Source organism: Piliocolobus tephrosceles, chromosome 5 (assembly GCF_002776525.5).
Source record: "Piliocolobus tephrosceles isolate RC106 chromosome 5, ASM277652v3, whole genome shotgun sequence".
Lineage (NCBI taxonomy): Eukaryota > Metazoa > Chordata > Mammalia > Primates > Cercopithecidae > Piliocolobus > Piliocolobus tephrosceles.
Window position 1 is genome coordinate 82,257,263 of NC_045438.1, and position 22,343 is coordinate 82,279,605.

A 22,343-nucleotide genomic window follows, 5' to 3' on the forward strand; every position below is an offset into this window, starting at 1 on the left:
CTGGTGACACCCCCTGGCCTGGGGAGAAGCAACCATGTCTTGTGCACAGCCGATTACCACCATTTGGAAGTGTTGAACACGTAACAAACAAAGCTCAATGGCAGCTTAACTGAATGAACCAATGAGTCAACCAGTCAGTCTATGTTCTCATTTCATAGTGACTTCAGCTCCACCCTCTCCCTCCCCACCTTCACTGTTCCCCAACGTGGCCAGTTCGTCCTCTGCATCCTCTCTCACATGCCTTCTCCTGCCATGGCTCTGGCCACTCCCTGGAAGGGGCATGCCTGACCTTGTTTGTGCCCTCCTTGCATGAGTGTCTCCTGCCTCCACAGCACTCGCAGTGCCACCTGGGGTTTGATCGCATCACTGACCCACTCAGGATCCTTCAGCAGCACCTCACTACTTACTGCGTAACATCCCAGCTCCTCTCCCTGGCATTCAAGCCACTCTGCTGTCTGACCCTAACCTGCTTCCCAGCCTCACCTTCCACCTTGCAACAGCCAACCTAAATTCCACCACGCTCCACAAGAGCGGCTACGTCTTTCATCTCTGTTCCCTTCCACAGAACGTTTTCTTTTCCTGGAACGACCTTCCCCTTTCCCCTACTTGTCAAAATCGTCCTCATTTTTTGCCAACAGACCACATGCTATTCTCACTCTCAAATCCAAAGTGACTGTCCCAGCCAAAAGTTATTTTTCTTTCTCTGCCCTATTACAACACTCAAATTATACCATTCATGTGTTCCCTATTACATGTTGCTTTTATTGTAATTGTGAATCATACAAGTGCCTGCTCTATTCAGGGACTGCTGTGTACATCACCCACCCTTTCTATAATTCTCAACCAGCCTGCAAGGTGAATACCATTATCAGTGGTGTTCGTGGTCTGTCCAACATCACACAGCTAATAAGAATGGAGCCAGGCTGTAAGGCTGTGTATGTCACTGCAAAGCTTGTACCCTGTCCACTCTAGCAGCTGCCTCACTCACAGTTCCTGGTTGTCTTGTGTTTCTCCATGAGTAAAGTGGGGTCCTTGACCTTATGTATCTTGGTTCCAAATGTAACCTGGTTCTGTTGAGTGTCTTCATGGGCTGAGAACACATGACTTAATAATACCTTGTACCCAGTAAATGTGGCATGAAGGAATGCCTGAGATGTCTCTATTTTCTTCTGTCGTTTATGCTGAAGCACAGGCTCAGCTCTATTTGGTGTTTATCAGGACCTGACACCTTGGTATTCCCACCATCTCCTAGGCTAGTCTGCTCTCTTGTTCCTGGATTATTAAATTGTCCTAACTATTCTCCTTGCCTGGAATCCACCCTACCCTCTGCCACCAAACTCATCTTCATAAATATCAACTAGGTGACATATTCCAGTAACATATGGCTTTAACTCCCTGAAAGTCAGGGTCCTTCACTTTGCCTCGTCACCCCCAACCCATGACCCAGAGTCACTTGGCCAGCTATAGCTTCTACTTACCCTAATCTCATTCCTCTCCCTGAGCCACTGGTCGCCTCTCTCGAATGCACCACATGAATTCCTGTGCAGTGTTCTTTGATCATTAGGTTTGATTTTTCCACAGACATGCTCTTTCTCCTCTCCAGCTGTGGGCTTATTGGTTTCTTTAGTAAGTATATGTTGAGCCTGGCTGTGAACCAAGCACTGCACTGGACTCTGGGAACCTAGAAAATAGAAAATAAGATCTGCCCTCAGAAGGCACCCAGTTTACTGGATTACGTAGACATAAAAGTAGGCAGCATAAAGAAAGATAGTGAAAAAGAAACAGGAATGTTTAGGGAACTGTCATATTCTACCCATTCTTTATGATGCTGCCCAAGTTTTTTGTGTGTCCAAACTAATTTTTCCCTTTTATAAATCCTTATAATTCTAATTCTCCTGCAACATTCATTTTGACATTTAGTCACATACTGCCTTCTATGGTTATTTAAACGTTTCCCACACATGTCCTGCTTCCACAAGTGGATTTTAAGTGCCTTCAAACAAGGTGTATGCTTTATGTGTTTTATACTAGCTTCATCAGTTAGCATTAGCTGTGTAACAACACTTCCAAATTTAGTGGCTTAAAACCACAAACATTTATTATTTCTCACGATTCTGTGAATTGGCTGGGCAGTTCTTCTGGTTTGGACTGGCTCAGGCTGGGGCTGAATAATCTGGGATAGAGGTAGGCAAACCATAGCCCACAGGCCTGCCACCTGTTTTTGTAAATAGGGTTTTATTGGAATACAGCCACTCCCATATCATCTATGGCTGCTTCCGCACTACAACAGCAGAGCTGAGTAGTTGGAATGGGTATGATCATATGGCCCACAAGCCTACAGTATTTACTGCTGGTCCTTTAAGAAAAAGGTTGTTACCCACTCCCCCCCGCCCGCCCCATTCTAGGATGGTTGGTCTGGGGAGGCCTTACCTGAGATGACTCATCTCTGTTCCATGTGCTCTCTCATCGTCCAGCAGGCTAGCCTGGAATTCTTTATATGGTGTCCTCAGGAGTCAAAAAAAAAAAAAAAAGGCAGCAGGACCTACTGCTTTATACCAAACTGCCTGCTGGAAATGCCTCAAGGATTTCATATTAAACCTGTCTGGACTGGAACACATTACTTTATCAATGTGCAGACTTTTTTTTTTTTTTAAGTTTCTGCTTACCTCATATTTTCTGTTATGCCTTTGATAAAAGCAAGTCCTATGGCTATGCCCTGAGTCAGTTTTGGAGGAGCTGCCCAAGACTCTGTAAGGAAGGAATTATTGTAGCCATTTGAAAAACAGTCCACCATATCAGCCCATTCTTCCCAACCCCAGTGTCTGGCATCGAGCACGTGACAGGTACATGCTTGCTGAATTGAATTAAAAATATAAATAGAATTTTTGGAGGAAGGGAATGTATTAAATAGTTATTGTATAAGTACCATGTACCAAGTGCTAGGATACAACAATGTACAAAGCATGCAGTTCTCATCCTCAAGGAGCACACAGTCAGACATCAATTCAGTGCATCCTTTCTGTCCAGTTGTGAAATGGGCTTTCTCTCTAGGATTCTTGTTAAGGATCTTTGGCATTTAACTATGGCTCTACCATCCATTTGTCATTTCCTTTCAACCCCCACTACCCACTCATTATCTGGACTTTTCAAGCCTGCACAAGGCCTGCTTTAGGATGCCCCTGCTTCCAGCCTCTTCTTAACCAGTCCACCTGCACATGCTCCTAATGCCCCACTTTTATCAGGCTGCTCCTTGCTCAGGAGCCTAACGCATTCACCAAATTGAGCCCAGACCTCTAATATCCTACAGCCAGCAACCCATCACAGTCCCCACGCTCCTTCTTGTCTGGACTGCTTCTTGTCTGGACCATATTCCTCAGAATATTCACTGTGCATCCTGTGTCCATGCCTCACTTGTCCTCTCTGCATAGGGTATCTCCCCTTGCCATATGTGCCTATTACGATACTATGCATCTGTCAAGGCCGGGCCAGATGCCACCTCCTCCATGCTGCTTCCCTGGTTGATCCTACTAAAAGTTATTTCCTCTTCTGCATTCACAGGGTACCAAGTTGGGAATGCTACTCAAATGGCACGTATCACATTCTGTTGGCATTTGAGTTATCCTGAGTCATCCATTTCATGCATTGCACTCTTCTTGAGATTAAGGACCCAGTCTTACTCATTTTCATTTCCTTCTGAATGCCTTGCATAAAGGATACTTTTGGTAAAATCTCGTTTTCTGAATAAATAACTGATATTTGCATAGTGCTTTTGCCATTTCCCAACTCTTTTATTTGCCATATTTCTTTTTTTTTTTTAATTATACTTTAAGTTCTAGGGTACATGTGCACAACGTGCAGGTTTGTTACATATGTATACATGTGCCATGTTGGTGTGCTGCACCCATTAACTCATCATTTACATTAGGTATATTTCTAAGAGGCCATTGGTTTAAATATATTATGTACCACCAAGAAAGAAAAAAAATTAATTAAAATATAAGCCACCAGCAATAAGATATATCCTTCCTTCTGAAATACCATTAAGTGAAAAATGTACAGACTGGAATCTGTGACATACAGAATATTAAATCCAGTTCAGATATCTATCGGTATCCAATCAGACATTTATAAAACACCTAAATATACCAGGCATTAGAATCTCACAACAGCCATATGAAAGAGGTAGGGTGGGTAGTATTCCCATTTTCCAGAGGAAAAAATTGAAGTTCAAAAGGGCTCCAGTGCTTTTTCAGAGTGAAACAAATGTAAGTAAAAGATGCAGCTGGAAACCATCATTCTCAGCAAAGTATCGCAAGAACAGAAAACCAAACACCGCATGTTCTCACTCATAGGTGGGAACTGAACAATGAGATCACTTGGACTCAGGAAGGGGAACATCACACACCGGGGCCTATCACGGGGAGGGGGGAAGGGGGAAGGATTGCATTGAGAGTTATACCTGATGTAAATGACGAGTTGATGGGTGCTGACGAGTTGATGGGTGCGGACGAGTTGATGGGTGCAGCACACCAACATGGCACAAGTATACATATGTAACAAACCTGCACGTTATGCACATGTACCCTAGAACTTAAAGTATAATTTAAAAAAAATTAATTAAAAAAAAAAAAGGAGCCAAAGCTTATAGCATAAATCTTACGTTTAAAACAAAGCTGCCTTTCTAAAATCACCTGTGGGTATCAAAACCTGTAAGTCACCTCTTATTATCAGTGTGCACCTTTTTCTTTCTTTTTATAGCACTACCTACCCAAAACTATATGCACATCACTTGGCCTTTCAATTTGTTTTTCCCAGCTGCATTGTTTTGTCATGTTACCCCAAGAACATCCTGTTACTTGGCATAACATAATGTAATGTGATGTGATATTTCATGCTGCTTAGGAAAAATGAGAATGATTGTTGGATGCTTAGATTTTTCTTGGGAAGTAATTAGCAGGCAGAATCTCTGTCACACACACACACCCATAGGAGTTTCTCAACCATCATTAGCCTCAAAATAGTAGAAGGCTTTCCAAACCCAACACTTCACTTAATTAATTACCTCATCTGAATACTTGCTTTTGGATTTTAAGAAATACTTTGTGGAATATGCAGTTGAGAGACAAAACATTTTATTGGTATATTTAGATATTTGTTACATTTTAGAAGGAATTGGTATGCGCACATTTTGACTTTTACATAAAGCTCAAGCTGGTTTTAAAGAACAGGTACACTGAGAAGTCTTTTCCATATACATCTGGTTGTATTTTCATTTTATTCAAATTGCCAGGTAAAAGAAGAAAAACGCAAGTGGAAGAGACTTCCCAGATCAGCAGGAACTGGAATATGTTCAAGTCTTGGCAGAGCCAGGTCAGCCTTTCATCTGTCTAAGGGAGACGTGTTGAAATACTCACACTGCTCTCAGGATTACTCAGACTTTATTTGAGTAGTTTGTTAATTGCTGGTCACTACACTTTAGGGGGAAAAAAAAACAGTTGGAGAGAAGGGAAAGAGTCAAGAAGACTAGCCAAATGATACAAAATAAGATCTGTAAAGGAAAATCAAGAGAAAGAGGTTGTTTGGCTTAGAGAAGAAAAAGTAAATTTCTAATACATAAAGGTCTTTGGGTGAAGAAAATTACAGTTCAGCTGTATCGTATGACCATTAATCACAAAATTGCTATTTGTGCTAGACACATTGCATGGTGACAGCATCCTAGAAGTAATTCCCAAGGGATAGTGAGGTGTCCATTCTAAGACCTTTAGGATTCAGTTACTAAAGTGGATAGAGACCAAACTAGGAAATTTTGTAAGACCCCTTTAGCTGTATATTGAGTTAATCATGTACTTTTATAACTACCCAAACAACTTTCGGACCATAATTATCAGATATGTTCTATAGCTTCTACCTCTAGCTGCTGTGAAATGGGTAAATTTGAAGGTAAGGTGGAGTAGACTTCATGAGAACTTGGCGAATAAAGATTACTCAGCCCCCAAGTCCTTATGTAATATAGGTGTCCTAGCCCTTCTGTCTTGTAGGTCATATGGATGACTCACGCCACACACGTTTCACATCACCTCTTAAAGACTTACGGGTGCTTAATCTTTTGAAGAATATTTTCCCTGAAAATATTCCCTTTCTTTCCTGCATGATCAGTTTCTCCGTTTGCACTAAATCTTTCCCGTTGGCATAAAAAATCTTTATTATTTCCCCAGGAAAAAACTTCCTTATGTCACATTCTCCTTTAGCTTCTACTGCACTTTACTGCTCCCTTTCACACAAAACACTTCGAACTTCTTGTCTACAGGTATTATCTAGACTCATCTCCTGTTATCCTTGACACACTCCATTAAAGTCTCTGATACCACTGCTTCACCAGAACTGTTCAGATCAAAGCTACCAGTTACCACCTTGTCGCCTCATCTTCCTCAGCTTCTCAGTAGCTTCCAGCACAGTCAATCACTCCCTTCTTCCTGGGACCCACTTTTCTCTGAGCCTCCATGACAGCTCCTCTCTTGGATTTTTTTTTTCCTTCTCAATCACCGCTGCTGTCTCCTTCTCTGTTAGTTTCTGAATTGATGTGCCCTGGGGCTCAGGCTGTCCCTATGTTTTCTCTCTGCCCTCTCACTTGTTATCTCCTCTGCTTCCAAACCTTTATGGCAACAACTCCCCAATTTATATCTTGAGCACAGCTGTCTTCCCTAAATATCGGACTTATATGTGCAACAGGGTACTTGACATGTCTACTTGGATGTTTGATAATCATTTCAAACTTAACATATCCAAAACAGAACTCTTAATTTCTACCCAGGCCCTAACCTACACAAACACTGGAAACTCTCCATCTCCCAATTATTCTTATCTCAGTAAATGACACCATCAGCCTTCAACCAGGGATCCTATACCTCACCTTCCATATCCAAACTATCAAAAACTCCTACTGTTTTATGCCCAATCAGATATCAAGTCATTTCACCTCTTTCTATCTCCTCTGCTACCTCTCTCAGACATGTTGCTTCAATTTCTCACTTAAACTACTACATTAGCCTCCTACCTGGCTCTGCTTTCATTCCTACCTCCCTGCAGTTCATTCCTACAGAGAATCTAGAAAAAGCTCTTCAAAATCTACAGTCAGATGTGAATCTCCTACTTTCTAAAAACTTTTAAAGAGGACCTCCTCTTCTGCCAGTGTAACAGACTTTGTACTCCAAGGGTATCTCTGTTGCATTTTAGAACTCCTAGGAAGTAATGAAAATATCTAATAAAAAAATACAAGTAGCTAAGTGCATATATGTCCACAGTAATCAAGCCAGAAAAGGCAGACTTACCCATCACTTGTGTTTGTGTGTGATGGTCATGTGGGGGTGCAAATGGGGACTGTACTGCAACTCCCCCAGTTTAAGCCTGGGATTCTAGAAGGGAGATAAAATAGCACAGGTTGGTAGTACAACTAAATTCCAGATAAAGCAAATGTAATTTAGACTTCTAGTTTTTTTCACAGATTAGGATCTTGAGCTTTCAAAAAAGATTATCAAACAAGGAAACAAACCACCATGAGTGGAAATTAGCAAAAGTAGCATTAATGTATTGATTACTCCTTCCTCACCAAGGACTTTAGATGTTTGAATTATCAGATAAGAAGAAACTAGACTACCTTATATAAAGAAAAATTAACTTAAATATAGAATACAAAAATGGTGAACAACAGTGGTCTATCACAATCACCAGGCACTTTTGAAAAAGAGCTAAAGAAAACCTTCAGTAATAAAAAAGTAATTATCAAAAAATTTAGTGGATAAGCTTTTTTGTAATGGATTAATTAATGAACTGGAAAATAAAACTAAAATAGTTTCATGCAGTGGAGCACAAACAGACAGAGATGGAACTATAAGGAAGAGAGGTTAATAAGTTTGGAGGGCAGAATAAGCAAGCCTAACATAAGCCTATTTAGAGGGTCAAAGGAAACAAAAATATGCAGAATGGAGATGAGACAATGTTTAAAGAGATTGTGGCTCAGAATTTTTCAATAAGATGAGAAATACTGATCCAGAGATACAGGAAGCAGTGTATCTAAAAAGACAAATAAGCATTCACAACTTTTTATACTGTAGTTACTAGACTGTAAATCGCTGAAGACAGCTCTCTTAAAAGAAGCCGTAGGGAAAACAGACCACATCCACAAAGGCACAATACTTAGACTGACAGCAGACTTCTCAACAGCAATGACTAAATCCAGGAGACAGTGAAATATTTTCAAAGTTCTGAGAGAAAATGATTTTCAACTTAAATTGTGTTGTCAGCAAAAATAACCTTCAAAATGAGAGTGAAATATTTTCTTCAGACATACAAAACCTAAGGGAGTTTACCACCAGCAGACTTACACTGAAGGAACTTCAAAAAATATACTTCAGGCTGGGTACAGTGACACACACTTGTAATCCCAGCATTTTGGGAGGTCAAGCCAGGAAGATTGCTTGAGGCCAGTTTAAGACCAGTCTGCACAACACAGTGAGACCCTGGTTCTACAAGAATAAATAAATAGCCAAATGGGTGGTGTATACCTGTAGTCCTAGCTACTCAGGAGGCTGAAGTGGGAGAATCACTAGAGCACAGGAGTTGAAGACTGCAGTGAGCCCTGATCACACCACTGTACTCCAGTTTGGATGACAAAGCACAGCCCTGTCTGTTTAAAAGAAAAAAAAGAGCATATACTTCAGAAAGAAGAAAAAAGATAGCAAAAGGTCTGAAAAATAGAAATGGTAAGCAAAGAAATCGGTAAACATGTAGGCAAATCTAAACAAATATTGCTGGTTTAAAATACTGTGTAAAACTCCCTATATATGAGGAAGGAGATAATCAGAGTTTGCATTATAAGGTCCTTTTGTTCTGAAGGGGTTAAACTACTAATTTTGGATTTCAAGGGTAACTGCTAAAAGAAAAGAACTAGTATATAACTTCTAGGCCTGATGTTCAAAAAAAAAAAGAAAAAATGCATAAAGCGTAGGAAAGTAGGACAAATAGAAAATAATATTATAAAAACAAATACAAATATATCAGCAATCACAATATATGTAAATGGCCTAAACTTTCTGGCTAAAAAATAGAGTAAAAATTAAGATTTTTAAAAAAATATAATACCAATTCAGCTATACAGTGTTTAGAAAAATATACCTTTAACACAGAAAGACAAAGAAAGATCAAAAGTAAAGGGATGGAAAACATATTCGAGCAAATACCAATCAAAAGGGAGCTAAAGTAGCTTTGTTGATATCAGTCAAAATAGACTTTAAGGGCTCGGTATGGTGGCTCATGCCTGTAACCCCAGCACTTTGGGAGACCGAGGCAGGCAGATCATTTGAGGCCAGCGAGACCAGCCTGGCCAACATGGCGGAACCTTGTCTCTACTAAAAATGCAAAACATTAGCCAGGCATGCTGGCCTGCACCTGTAATCCCAACTCAGGAGGCTGAGACATGAGAATCGCTTGAACCCCGGAGGCGGAGGTTGCAGTGAGCCAAGATCATGCCACTGAACTCCATCCAGCCTGGGTGACAGAGAAAGACCCTGTCTCTCAAAAATAAATAAATAAATAGATGATAGATAGATAGATAGATAGATAGATAGATAGATAGATAGATAGATAGATAGAAGACTTTAAGGCATAAAACATTAATCAAGATAGAGCACTACATATTGATAAGGTTTTAATTCATTGGAAAGGTATAACATTTCTATATAGCATCAAAACGTGAAACAAAAATTAATAAAACTATAGAGAAAGTTCACATTTCTCCAAGTGTGGTCAAGCACATAACAAATAATTAGTAAAGGTATATAAAATTGAAGCAGTACAACTAAATAGTTTGATTCATAGAATCTTGCATCAATTAGAATATATGTGTTCTTCACAAGGAAGAATTACAAAACTTGCCCTTATACTACGCCCCTAAAACAAGTCTCAACAGATTTCCAAGAATCAATATAATGACCACATTATCTGATCACAATATAATTAAATTAGAATTCAGTAACTAAAACATAAACCTCCCAAAATTCCCCGTATATGTGGAAATTTTTTAACATTTTAAAATAATTCTTTGATCAAAGGTGTAATAATGGAAAATTTAAAATACTTAGAATTGAATGATAATGAAAATATGATGTATCAAAACTTGTGAGATACAGTAAAAGTTGTACTTGGAGGAAAATTTATAGTCTCATATTTTTTTTATTTTTATTTTTTATTTTACTTTTAAGTTCTGGGATACATGTGCTGAACATGCAGGTTTGTTATTGGAAAAGGAAAAAGTGAAAATTAAGACGCTAACTTTGAGAAGGTTAAAAAAAAGATGAACGACAAAGGAAGGATGAATAAAGATGAGAATAGAATTAATTAAATTGAAATTTTAAATACTATATAGGGTAGCAATAGAGCCGAAAGTTAGTTCTATGAATGGAGTTCATAATACAGGGTTTGGTAACCTTTTTTTGTAAAAAGGTATATAGTAAATATTTTTGGCTTTGTGGGCCATATAGTCTCTCTCACTACTACTAAACTCTGCCACTGTAGTGCAAAAGCAGCTATGGATAATACGTAAATGGGTGGATATAGCTCTGTTCCTACAAAATATTGTTTTAAAAACATGGTAGACTGTATCTATTCTACAGATCATAATTTGCCAACCCTGTACTAATAGTAAGACTGATGTAAAAGAATAAGTCCAGTGAGAAAGTTTAGCAGAGTGGCTGGATATAAGATCAATATACAATATATATCAATAAAAATTAATTGCCTTATACACCAGTAACAGAAAAGTAATTTTTAAAAAGTTATTGATAATAACAACAAAAATTTAACAAATCTAATAGAACTTATGCAAGACCTAAATAAACAAATCCAATAGAACTTATGCAAGACCTAAATAAACTAAAATTGTATTGTTTAATCTGCCTTAGGTCAATTGTTCTCAAAATTTTGGTTTCAGAACCCCTTTATACTCTTAAACATTACCACTGGGCATGGTGGCTCATGCCTATAATCCCAGCACTTTGGGAGGCTGAAGTGGGCAGATCACCTGAGGTCAGGAGTTCAAGACCAGCCTGGTCAACATGGTGAAACCCCATTTCTACTAAAACTACAGAAATTAGCTGGACATGGTAGTAGGCACCTGTAATCTCAGCTACTTGGGAGGCTGAGGCAGGAGAGAATTGCCTGAACCCAGGAGATGGAGGTTGCAGTGAACCAAGGTCGCGCCATTGCACTCCAGGCTGGGCGACAGAGCAAGACTGTGTCTCAAAAAAAAAAAAAAAAAAATTACAAAGAACCCCAAAGAGCTTTCGTTTATTTGGGTTTTATCTATTTATATTTACCTTATAAGAAATTAAAATCGAACATTTAAAGTATCTATTAATTTTAAAATCACAATAATAAGCCCACTGCATGTTAACATGAATAACATATCTTTATGAAAAAACTGTATTTTTCAAGATAAAACAAAAGTGAAAAGAATAGCATTGTTTTATATTTTCCCCAATTCCTTTAATGTCCAGCATACTAGAAGACATTTAAATTCTAATATCTCTTTTAGTGTTCAATCTTGTGATATGTCATTTTGGTTTCATTATATGAAAAAATTCAACCTCACACATATGCGTATTTGGACAAGGATAGAGTTATTTTAATAGGTTTTTCAAGTATTGTGGATGTTCTTCTTTCATATTACATTAAAATTTGACAAGTGGTAACTTCTTAAAAGTTAGTTGCAATATGGAATCTAAAGCCAGATCAATGAACTTTTCAAACTCCATTATATTAAAATTCATTACTCTGCCTTGCACATCACATCTTTTACCGAGTATGATTTTGTGTGATTGGAACATGTTGCTTTATCAACTTACACAGATCTTCAAAATGATGACACTATTTTAATGTTCAAAAAAAGTCACCTATTAATGTTACCATCAGTCTTATCAGAAAAGCCTTTCAAATTTGGGGAAGCTGCCAAGCTCACAGTAGTAAATACACATTTTCCAAAAATCTGATTTTTATTTGAAAGCTTAGATTTTATCATTGGCAATAAATACTGTCAGTTGTTTTCCTTGAAGTGACAGCTCACTCACCTTGTTCAATTTCAAGAAAATATCTCCCAAATACCCAAGTCTGAGTAACCTTCGTTTATCAGTCATTCTTTCAAGTAAAAATGGTGTTCTCTGAAAAGAGTGATTTGTGCAGCTTGCCACTTAATCCCACAAATGCTTTTCCTTGAGATGACAATCATACTTTGGTATGCAGCAAAAGTACTTTATGTGCACATCTTGTTTTGTCACACAGAATGTTAAAATGTTATATGTTGAGATTTAGTACAAATAATAATTTTTACTGCTTGATCAAGTTCCTTTATAAGTGAAACTGGCACCTTGTTCTATGGTGAGTATATGGTAGTGAAGAACTGATAGTTTGGTGCCACTGCTTTGTTTCATACTGAGATGCCAGCATTTTTACCCACCATTACGTTTTCACCAGCAGTGCTCATGTCAACACTATGAAAAAGGCATATAGCATCTTAGTATGACCATGAAAACAGAATTGACTTCATTGGCTTTCTGAAAGGGTCTCGGGATTCCCAGGGGTTCCACAGACCACACAGAGATTCATTGCCAGAGGCCTACCTGTGGCTCTCTCCTTCACGTCATTGAGATCTCAGTTGAAATGTCATGACCTCAGAGAGGTCTGTCATCCGTAGTCACCCAGTGACTTCCTATCATAGCACGCTATTTTGTTTTTATAACACTTATCGCTACTTGATAGTTTATTGTTTACTTACACACGTTTATTATCTGGTTTTCCCAGCTAGAATATAAGACCTGAGAATGTAGGGACCTTGTCTGTCCTGTTAAATATAGTAACTGTGTCTACAAAACTTAAAATAATAACTTGGCATCTAAGCAATCAATAAATGTTTATGGAATGATTGGATCAGATTGAGGTGGTGCATGTAGAGTTGATTTTTCATCATTTCTCATCAGATGGCGTCATAGCTGCAACTAACTATTTTTTGCTTACTCTGGATCCTCTGTATAACAACAAAAGGAACTTTTGAGTTCCCCATTTTGCTTACATTAACACAGTCCTCACTAGAACCCTGCAAGTTGGGTTCTGTTTACCCCTCTTTACAGAAAAAGCCTCTGAAGGTAAGCAAGAGCTGTTATAAATCTAAAGAGCTAGTGAGTGTTACAGCCAAAAATGTAATTTATATCCTTCAGCTTCTTCCCAGGCAAACTAACTCAATGGATGCACATTAAGACATACTCATAATTATTGCTCAGAGTGCCAAGGTTTCAAGAGTTGACTGCCAAATGATGAGGCAGTAGTCATTCAGAAAGTGTGCTTGTTAGAGGGAATTTTTAAAATAATTAAAATTGAAACTCTGAAGTTATAACAAATGAGCAGCAGATTTTCAAAATTAACTTTTTTGCACATTTTAGAAATGTTTACCTCAACCCTCAATTCCCAAGAAACCATTATATGTCTTCAGCCTTTTGCCCAGAAGTTCTTAGGATCTTTCCTAGGAACTGCCACAATGGCAAATGAGCACAAAGTTTCGTATTACATTGACACCAAAGACCTTTCCTTTGCCCTGGTTCCTGGTTGGAACAAGCATGAAATACCATGTGATGACATGCCATGGCAGCATGAAGGCTTAGGCCCAAGGGAGACCGAGGGAGGAGGATTGCTTGAGGCCAAGAGTTTAAGACCAGCCTGGGCAATATAGTGAGACCCTGTCTCTATGAAAAACACAAAAATTAGCTGCACATGGTTACGCATACCTGTAGTTCTAGCTACTCAGGCGGCTGAGGCAAGAGGATTCCTTGAGCCCAGGAATTCAAGGCTGCAGTGAACTATGATCACACCACTGCACACCAGTCTGTGCAACAGAGTGAGACCCTGTCTCTAAATAAATAAATAAAATACAAATAGAAAGACCTAAACTTGAAACTAATCTCTGTTATTATACCCACTTCATGGAATATGCCACAGGTAAGCTATGACTGAATTTCTAGTTGTCACAAGTCAGTAATAGAATGGAATATGAGTCAGGCCTCTTATCGTCTAGACAGGTGCTCTGTTTGCTTCAGGTTTTATTTGAAATCTTTAATACTAAGGAGAGATTTACCGAGAGACTTTCAGGGGAGCCCCTAGCTGAGCCCTTTAGATACCAGATGATTTGAGACCTTTGAGAACCAATTGTCTTGGATTGTGTTTGCCAGCCCTAAGATCCATAACTTCAGAAAATAAAGTGGAGTGCCAACCCAAGTTCTGGTTTGGGGGTATGCTGGAGAGAACTCAGGCCCCGCTTACCTCAGGGATTGATGGTGTGACTCTACAGGAGGCACTGACAAGGCCTTTCTTTTCCATAATTGTCCACTAACTTAACTCACCCTCAGAATATAAATACTCCTAGGAACGTCAGGATGGGTGATTGTAAGATAGTCACAGCTTTCAAAAACTCCGAACGCTCGAAAGTGCTCAGCTTCATCAAGGATACTGTATGAGTAGAGGAAAGAAGTGATTTGGGGAAATGGGGCATGAAGTGTAGGTTCCGTCAACAGAAGAGCACTGACATCCAAGAGAATGAATGAGGTGGGGTAGGGGATCTGTGGAGAAGCATTTGCCTGCCTCAGCCTTTCCAAGGCCTTTCCAGGACCATGGATGTGCCAGTATAACTCTAGCTGACACTGGTTTCTCACCAGTAACCAGAAAGGAACCTGACTGTATGGCACAGAACAGTTACATTATAGGCCCCTCCCACCTCTGCCCCCCCCCCAATCCCTGATAACTTCCTCAAAGCACCAAGAGGATAAAGGTCTGTAGAAATAACGTGGGCAGGCCAGTCACAGTGGCTCAAGCCTGTAATCCCAATACTTTGGAAGGCCAAGGCGGGCGAATCACCTGAAGTCAGGAGTTCAAGACTAGCCTGGCCAACATGGCGAAACCCCTAAAAATACAAAAATTAGCCAGGCGTGATGGCAAACACCTGTAATCTCAGCTACTCGGGAGGCCCAGGCAGGAGAATCACTTGAAACTGGAGGCAGAGGTTGCAGTGAGCCAAGATCACGCCATTGCACTCCAGCCTGGGTGACAAGAGTAAAACTCTGTCTCAAAAAAAGAAAAAAAAAGAAAAAAAGAAATTACATGGGCAATTGGTCAAGGCCTGGGCTTGTCCTCTGTTAATTAGTTGCTTGGGCGTAAGAATATGGTTTAACTTCACCCTTCCCTTTATTCTTGTAATTACAGTGAAAACACACACACACACACACCTAATTCTAGTAGCTCTGATGCATTTATTTTTGAATGCTCATAAACTTGAACTTTTTTACAAAAGCGTCTCTGTAGGTCTGTGGAAAAAAACATCTGAAAGAGCCTGTGGAATCAACTCTCCAGTGTGTTCCTGCCTTAGTACCTTCTGTATTGATACCATCCATAGGGTCACCCAGAAAAATCGGATGCTGCTTCTAGCTAGCTCCTTTGAAATTTCAAAATAGCTACTATGTCTTTTGTCTTTTTTGGGGGAGGAGGTGTACCATATTCATGTTTGTATACCTAGTACCAAGCTTACAAGGGAGAATGCAGTTAGGGATCCACAAATATTAACTGATTCTCTCTCTGTGCCTTCTCTTAGATAATTTCTGTTTCCTCCTTCAGAATTCAGTTCAGGCATTGCCATTGCTGGGAGGCGTCTCATCTGTCCTTGATGGCATTTGTCTGGTTAGCCACTATATTATGAGCTCCAGAGGCCTGTGTTTGTGACCCAGCACTTAGCAAAGTGTCTGGCATGTGGTAGACACTCACTAAATGTTTCCTAAACGCTTAAATGACTGAATCTTTCCATGTTTCCAAGTTTCCACACAACTTTGCTCTTCTTTGAGTGTGTTTTCATTCACCCACTTCAAGATATCCAGAGCTCTCATTGGCAGCCAGCAGTCATTCTAAAACAGAACTTTCACTCTTTCGGATATGAATGGGACACTGGGGAAGACATGAGATACTGAGACTTCATTTTGGGGTCTTTATTTCCTGTTTTGAGAATTACATAGAGATACGGAGGAATATCTTTGATCACAGTGGAGCAGGGGAGCAGATATGAACAGAATCCTCATGGATTTTAGGGGAGAGAAGCCTGTAAGGCTATGGGAATGAATGGAAATTTTAAAAGTCCATAGAAGCTGGAACCTTTAAAACTGTGCCAACTTTTAGTGCCTCATGATTAAAAAGCAAAATAAATGACAGACAAAACCCTATGCATTTGGAAAGAAATATTAATTTTAGAAAGTATGCAAAAGAAATTTTTCACAGTGGGATACTTCTTGCATCACCATCCTTTTAGTGTTTTTACATGGGGTTATAGCCCTATGGGCCTGAGAAGTTTTTGGTATTGGTAGTATGATATTTGAAGTAACCAAAAGAATTTGGTGAACCCACTGACTTGGTTTTGACTTTTGAGAAATACAGCTTAACTACCTCAAATTCAATGCAATTTGTCTCGGATTTATGACAAAGATTATTTTATCTTAGTTGTGGAAGCTTGCCTGCCTGTTTCTTCAATAGAGATGACAAGTTGCACGTACGGAGTGTTACAGATGTTGTATTTGTGATCTTCCCCCTCGCCCCGTCTTTCTTAATTTTAGACATGTTGTGTACATCTGTTAATGTCGTTTCTTTCCTGAAGGACTCACTCTCATGGGTTCCAGCCTGCACAACATGCTGCAATAAGATGCTCACCAAGAAAAGTGCTTAGTTACCAAGACACCTGAAGTAGGCTGACACACCTTGTACACAAGTCAAGCAATGGAAACTGCTCCAGAAAGTCCTGTGGTCCGCTTTGTCCTCAGTAATTTAGGATGCAGGCTTTTCTGAGCATCTAAGGGAAAAGTCTGGATTGGCCATGTAGACAGGGAAAAAAATTAATTCTATGCCCTCTCAACCCAGTATTTATTATCTCTTTTTCCAGTCTCTGTAGAGTCAGATGTTGTCAGCCTGATAACAGTTTCCTTCCTGAGCATAAACTTGCTTATTCATTCATTCAGCCCACATGAGCTTACTCCCTGGTGATCTCATCCAGTCTGTGGCTTTTAAATACCATCTCCATACTAATGGCTCCCAAATTTCTCTCTCTAGAATCAGCCCTGCCCTGAACCCTAGGCTGTGTTCAGTTGCTTACCTCCACAGGGCTGTCTAATCAACTCCTCAAAGTTGTCATATCCAAAACCAACACTTGTTCTCCCCTCATCCCCCACACCTGATCCTCCCCTGGGGTTTCCTATTTCAATAAATGACACCCACATTCATCTGGTCACTTAAGCTGAAATCTTTGGTGCCATCATTAACGCTTTCCATTCTCTCACTCCACATCCAATCCACTAGCACATCCCATCAGCTCTACCTGTCAAATCCAGGCACTTTGTCACCACTTTTCTGATCCTTCCCTAGTTCAGTCCATCATCATGCTTACCAAGACGGCTGCAGGAGCCTCCTAACATGCTTTCTTACTTCCAGTCTGACCCTACAGCAACCCATTTTCCATATGGAAGCCAAAGGAATCTTTTAAAGTGTAAATCAGACCCTATCACTTGCCTGCTCTGGCTTCTCATAACACTTGGAATAAAACCCAAACTCCTACCTCAAACTGCATGCCCTTCACTTCCTGACTACCTCTGCAGCTTTCTCTGGCCACTGCCCTCCAGGTACTCCGGCCTTTTGAGTCATGAGAGCATCAAGCCTACTCCTGCTATAGGGCCATTGAACCAGCCTGTTTATTTCTGCCAGGAAAGCTCTTTTCCAAGATATCTGCATGGTTTACTCCCTCACTTCATTTAGAATCTGCTTGAATGAGATCTTCCATGACTGCAGTATTTAAAACAGGACCTCACCACCCACATCCTTCACTTCTCTTGCCCTGCCTTATTTTTTTCCTCTACAGCACGTTATTATAGATTCGTTTGTGTGTATATTGCCCTTTTCCCCAATGGAATGAAGGCTCTATGACAAGCACAATTTTGCTTTGTTCATTGCTATATCCTCAGGTACCTAGAACAGTACATGGCATCATATATTATACATGGTAGACATTCAGTCAATATTGATGGAATGAATACAAACACTTACTGAGTAGCCATCTTTGTTTCAGGCGTTGTGCTCCAGGGAAAAAAGAAGAAAAAAGCATGACTTCTGTCCTTGGGGAACTTAACCGGGTGGCAGAGACAGACACATAAGCAATTCTGTGAGACTGAGATGGCTGGGAGGCTGGAAAGCTCCAGCATTATTCTCCCAACTGTGCCTGCAGGAGTCGGAAAGGTAACCAAAGGAGCTGACATTTGAGATTATTCCTGAAGGATGAGCAGGTGTTTGCCAGACAGAGAAGAGTAGGCAGGACACTTCGGGTGTGGAAACGGAACATACAACAGCATGGAGCTGTGATAGGAGAAAGATCAGTGAAACTTGAGTATAACCAACTTATGGGAGAGGTGAATGAGATGAGTGTCTTAGTTTGTTTTCTGTTGCCGTAAGTTAATACCTGAAACTGAGTAATTTGAAAAGAAAGAAAGGGAGTGAGGGAGGAGAGAGAGAAAGGAAGGAAGGAAAGGAAGGGAGGGAGGGAGAGAGGAAGGGAAGAAAGGAAAGGAAAGGGAAAAGAGGAAAAGGTAAGGTATTTTCTTCTAGTTCTGGAGGCTGGCATCACATGGTGAGAGCGGTTATGAGAAATGGCCAGACTGGCTTTTATAAAGACTCACTCTTGTGATAATGAACCCACTCCCTCATTAATCCATTAATGAAGACAGAACCCTCATGACCCAATCACCTCCTGAAGGTCCCACCTCTCGGCACTGCTGTCTCAAGGATCAAGTTTCCGACACATGAACTTTTGGGGGCCACATTCAAACCATAATAGTGAGCTTGGACAGGTGAGCTACCAGGAATCAACAATTTATTTCAACCCCAGTCCCCAAACATGCTCCTCCCCTGGAGTTTTCCCTTTTCCGTAAATGACACCCTCATTCATGTAATTGCTGAAGCTGAAATTCGCAAAGTTACCCTTCACTCTTTTCATTCTCTCTCACCCCACATCCAGTCCGTTAGCAAATCCCGTCAGCTGTACCTCTGTATCTTTGAAATGCACGCCAAATCAGGCTGTAGTTGCCACTCTTATGCTGCCTCACTAGTCCGAGCCATCATCATCACTCACCTAGACTGTTACAAGAGCTTCCCAACAAGCCTTTCTACATCTCTTCTGACCCATATTCTATGCAAAAACAAATGTTGTTATTGTGAACTGCTTTTAAGTTAAAGTTGCAAGAGCAACTTAGGTCAGCGTAAATTAAATGAATGCCTATTAAAGATTATAGGTATGTATGTTTTGAGCAGAAGAAGGGAAATTATTTTATGTCAAAGTTTGTATCTCTTCATGGTTTGTATGACTTGCCCTTATGTTTCTGTGATATGGTGTATGTGATTATGTGTTTTTATATGCTCATGTGTGGTTTCCTTACTGATGGAAAGACAGAGACCCCTTCGTGTTTATTCTCACAGTAGCCTACACTGTGCCTGGTGCACCTGGTCAGTACACCATGAATGGCAGCGAAAGAATTATTCTTGGCTGGGCACAGTGGTCGTTCCTGTAATCTCAGCACTTTGGGAGGCCGAGGTGAGTGGATGAGCCCAGGAGTTCAATCAATACCAGCCTGGGCAACATGGCCAAACCCTGTCTCTACCAAAAAAATACAAAAAACTAGCTGGGTGCAGTGTTGCGTACCTATAGTCCCAGCTATTCGGGAAGCTGAGGTGGGAGAATCACTTGAGTCCAAAAGGTGGAGGTTGCAGTGACCCATGATTGCGCCACTGCACTCCAGCCTGGGTGACAGAGCAAGACCCTGTCTCAAAATAAATAAATAAATAAATAAAAAGAATTATTCTTCACTGTACAACAGACTCACTGCTGGGCTCCTTTAGTGGTCTCTGCTAACATCTTTTTAAATCATCAGTTTCCCATTGTTTATTTATATGCAATGGTTAGGTAAGTATCTGTTACATAAAGCCAACAAGATCTAAGTCAGTGCCTTTTTAGCAGAATCCAGGAGCTGCAGCTTAAAGCAGTGGTCAGAAGTCATGGCCTAAAATATTTATTTTGTCAGATAAGAAAAATAGAAATAAATGAATTAAGTGTCTAACTCAAAACGTTAGAAAAGAACAATAAAACAAACTTAAAATATAGTGAAAAGGAAATAAAAGTGTATCAAAAAATCCTGAATTCACAAACTGAAAAATTAAAGAATTAATAAATGCAAAAGTATATTGTTTGAAAACCTCAACAAAATCAAGGAAACTTTAGCTGACTTGATTAATAAAATAGAGGAAATAATAAAAATAATTTAAATAAAAGATATATTACAAAGGAATCATAAAGCCTGTTTTACTCAACTTTTTACAGATAAATTTAAAAATCCCTAATTGTCTAAGAAAATATAGTTTAGTCACTGACTTCTAAAGAGCAGGATAATCCATCAGACCAACCACCATAGAAGAACACAAATGTAAAATGCTAAATAAAATATCAGCAAACAGAACCTAGCACCATTTTGAAAGTATAGTGTACCATAACGAAATGAGGTTCATTCCAGGAGTGATAAATATTGGAAAAATCTTTTAATATAATTTATCATATGAATAGATCTTTTTGGAACACTTATTTGGTCATGTTCATAGATGCTGCAAAGGCATTGATGTAACTCAACATCTTTTTCATTAAAAACCACTTTATAAAATCAGAAGTGATGGATACCTCCTTAACATAAAATTATTACTTATTATATATATTATTTATTTAAAATTAGCATCACGCTTTAGTACATGTAGTGTTTATGGGATTACTGGGTCAAAATAGCTACCGTTTGGCCCAGCAGTCCCATTACTGGGTGTATGTCCAAAGGGATATACCCAGTAATAGGGAAACACGAGAAGCCATGTTATGTCAGAAACAATAAAGAAAGGGCGCCCATTGTTACTTCTTTAACATTGTTCTAAATGTACTTAGCCAGTGCAGTACAAGAGAAAGAAAGTAGAAGTGTAAAAAGTCAAAAGGATGAGGTTAAACTAATGTTTGTTACTTGCAGATGATGTGATTGCACACGTGGATAGTATGCTTTCTTCTGTGAATCAGCTGGAAGATGGTGGAAACAATAACCCATTAAGTACTAATGGATAATGTAAAACTAAACATTCTTTACGTATGTGATCAACTACTGGTTAGAAGATATAATGGAAGTTAATATCCTATTTACAATAGCAACAAAGAAAAGTTCAAATAAAATATATACACATATACATAAATATGTAATGTATATAAATATAGGAATTGAACTCAAGAAATCCTTAAGTTGTAAATCTTTATTCTTGTAAATGAATGAAACCGTTTTAAAATCCTCCTGAGAGGGGGCGGAGCAAGATGGCCGAATAGGAACAGCTCCAGTCTCCATCTCCCAGCGTGAGCGACACAGAAGACCGGTGATTCCTGCATTTTCAACTGAGGTACTGGGGTCATCTCACTCGGGAGTGCCGGACAATCCGTGCGGGTCAGCTGCTGCAGCCGGACCAGCGAGAGCTGAAGCAGGGCGAGGCATCGCCTCACCTGGGAAGCACGAGGGGGAAGGGAGTCCCTTTTCCTAGCCAGGGGAACTGAGACACACAACACTTGGAAAATCGGGTAACTCCCACCCCAATACTGCGCTGTAACACCGGCACACCGGAGAATATATCCCACACCTGGCCGGGAGGGTCCCACGCCCACGGAGCCTCCCTCCTTGCTAACACAGCAGTCTGCAGCAATCTAACCGCAAGGCAGCAGCGAGGCTGGGGGAGGGGCGCCCGCCATCGCTGAGGCTTAAGTAGGTAAATAAAGCCGCTGGGAAGCTCGAACTGGGTGGAGCTCACAGCAGCTCAAGGAAACCTGCCTGTCTCTGTAGACTCCGCCTCTGGGGACAGGGCTCAGCTAAAGGAGCAGAAGCCTGTGCAGACGCGAACAACTCTGTCTGACAGCTTTGAAGAGAGCAGTGGATCTCCCAACACGGAGGTTGAGATCTGAGAAGGGGCAGTCTGCCTGCTCAAGTGGGTCCCTGACCCCTGAGTAGCCTAACTGGGAGACATCCCCCACTAGGGGCAGTCTGACACCCCACACCTCACAGGGTGGAGTACACCCCTGAGAGGAAGCTTCCAAAGCAAGAATCAGACAGGTGCACTCGCTGTTCAGCAATATTCTATCTTCTGCAACCTCTGCTGCTGATACCCAGGCAAAC

The 22,343-nt window shown here is 40.1% G+C and overlaps 1 protein-coding gene across 4 annotated transcripts in view; it reads left to right on the forward strand.

Moving 5' to 3' along the window:
• BACH2 (BTB domain and CNC homolog 2) overlaps window positions 1-22,343 on the forward strand; it is a 383,325-nt gene that overhangs the window by 239,289 nt on the left and 121,693 nt on the right. For 2 of the 4 annotated variants that reach the window (XM_023205308.2, XM_023205307.1), the window contains one exon: window positions 5,291-5,370. The exons of the other annotated variants lie outside the window; for them this stretch is intronic. In XM_023205308.2, the coding sequence (XP_023061076.1) occupies window positions 5,347-5,370 (24 nt within the window). In that variant the 5' untranslated portion in view covers window positions 5,291-5,346. The remainder of the gene's footprint in view (window positions 1-5,290; window positions 5,371-22,343) is intronic. 4 annotated transcript variants of the gene reach the window in all.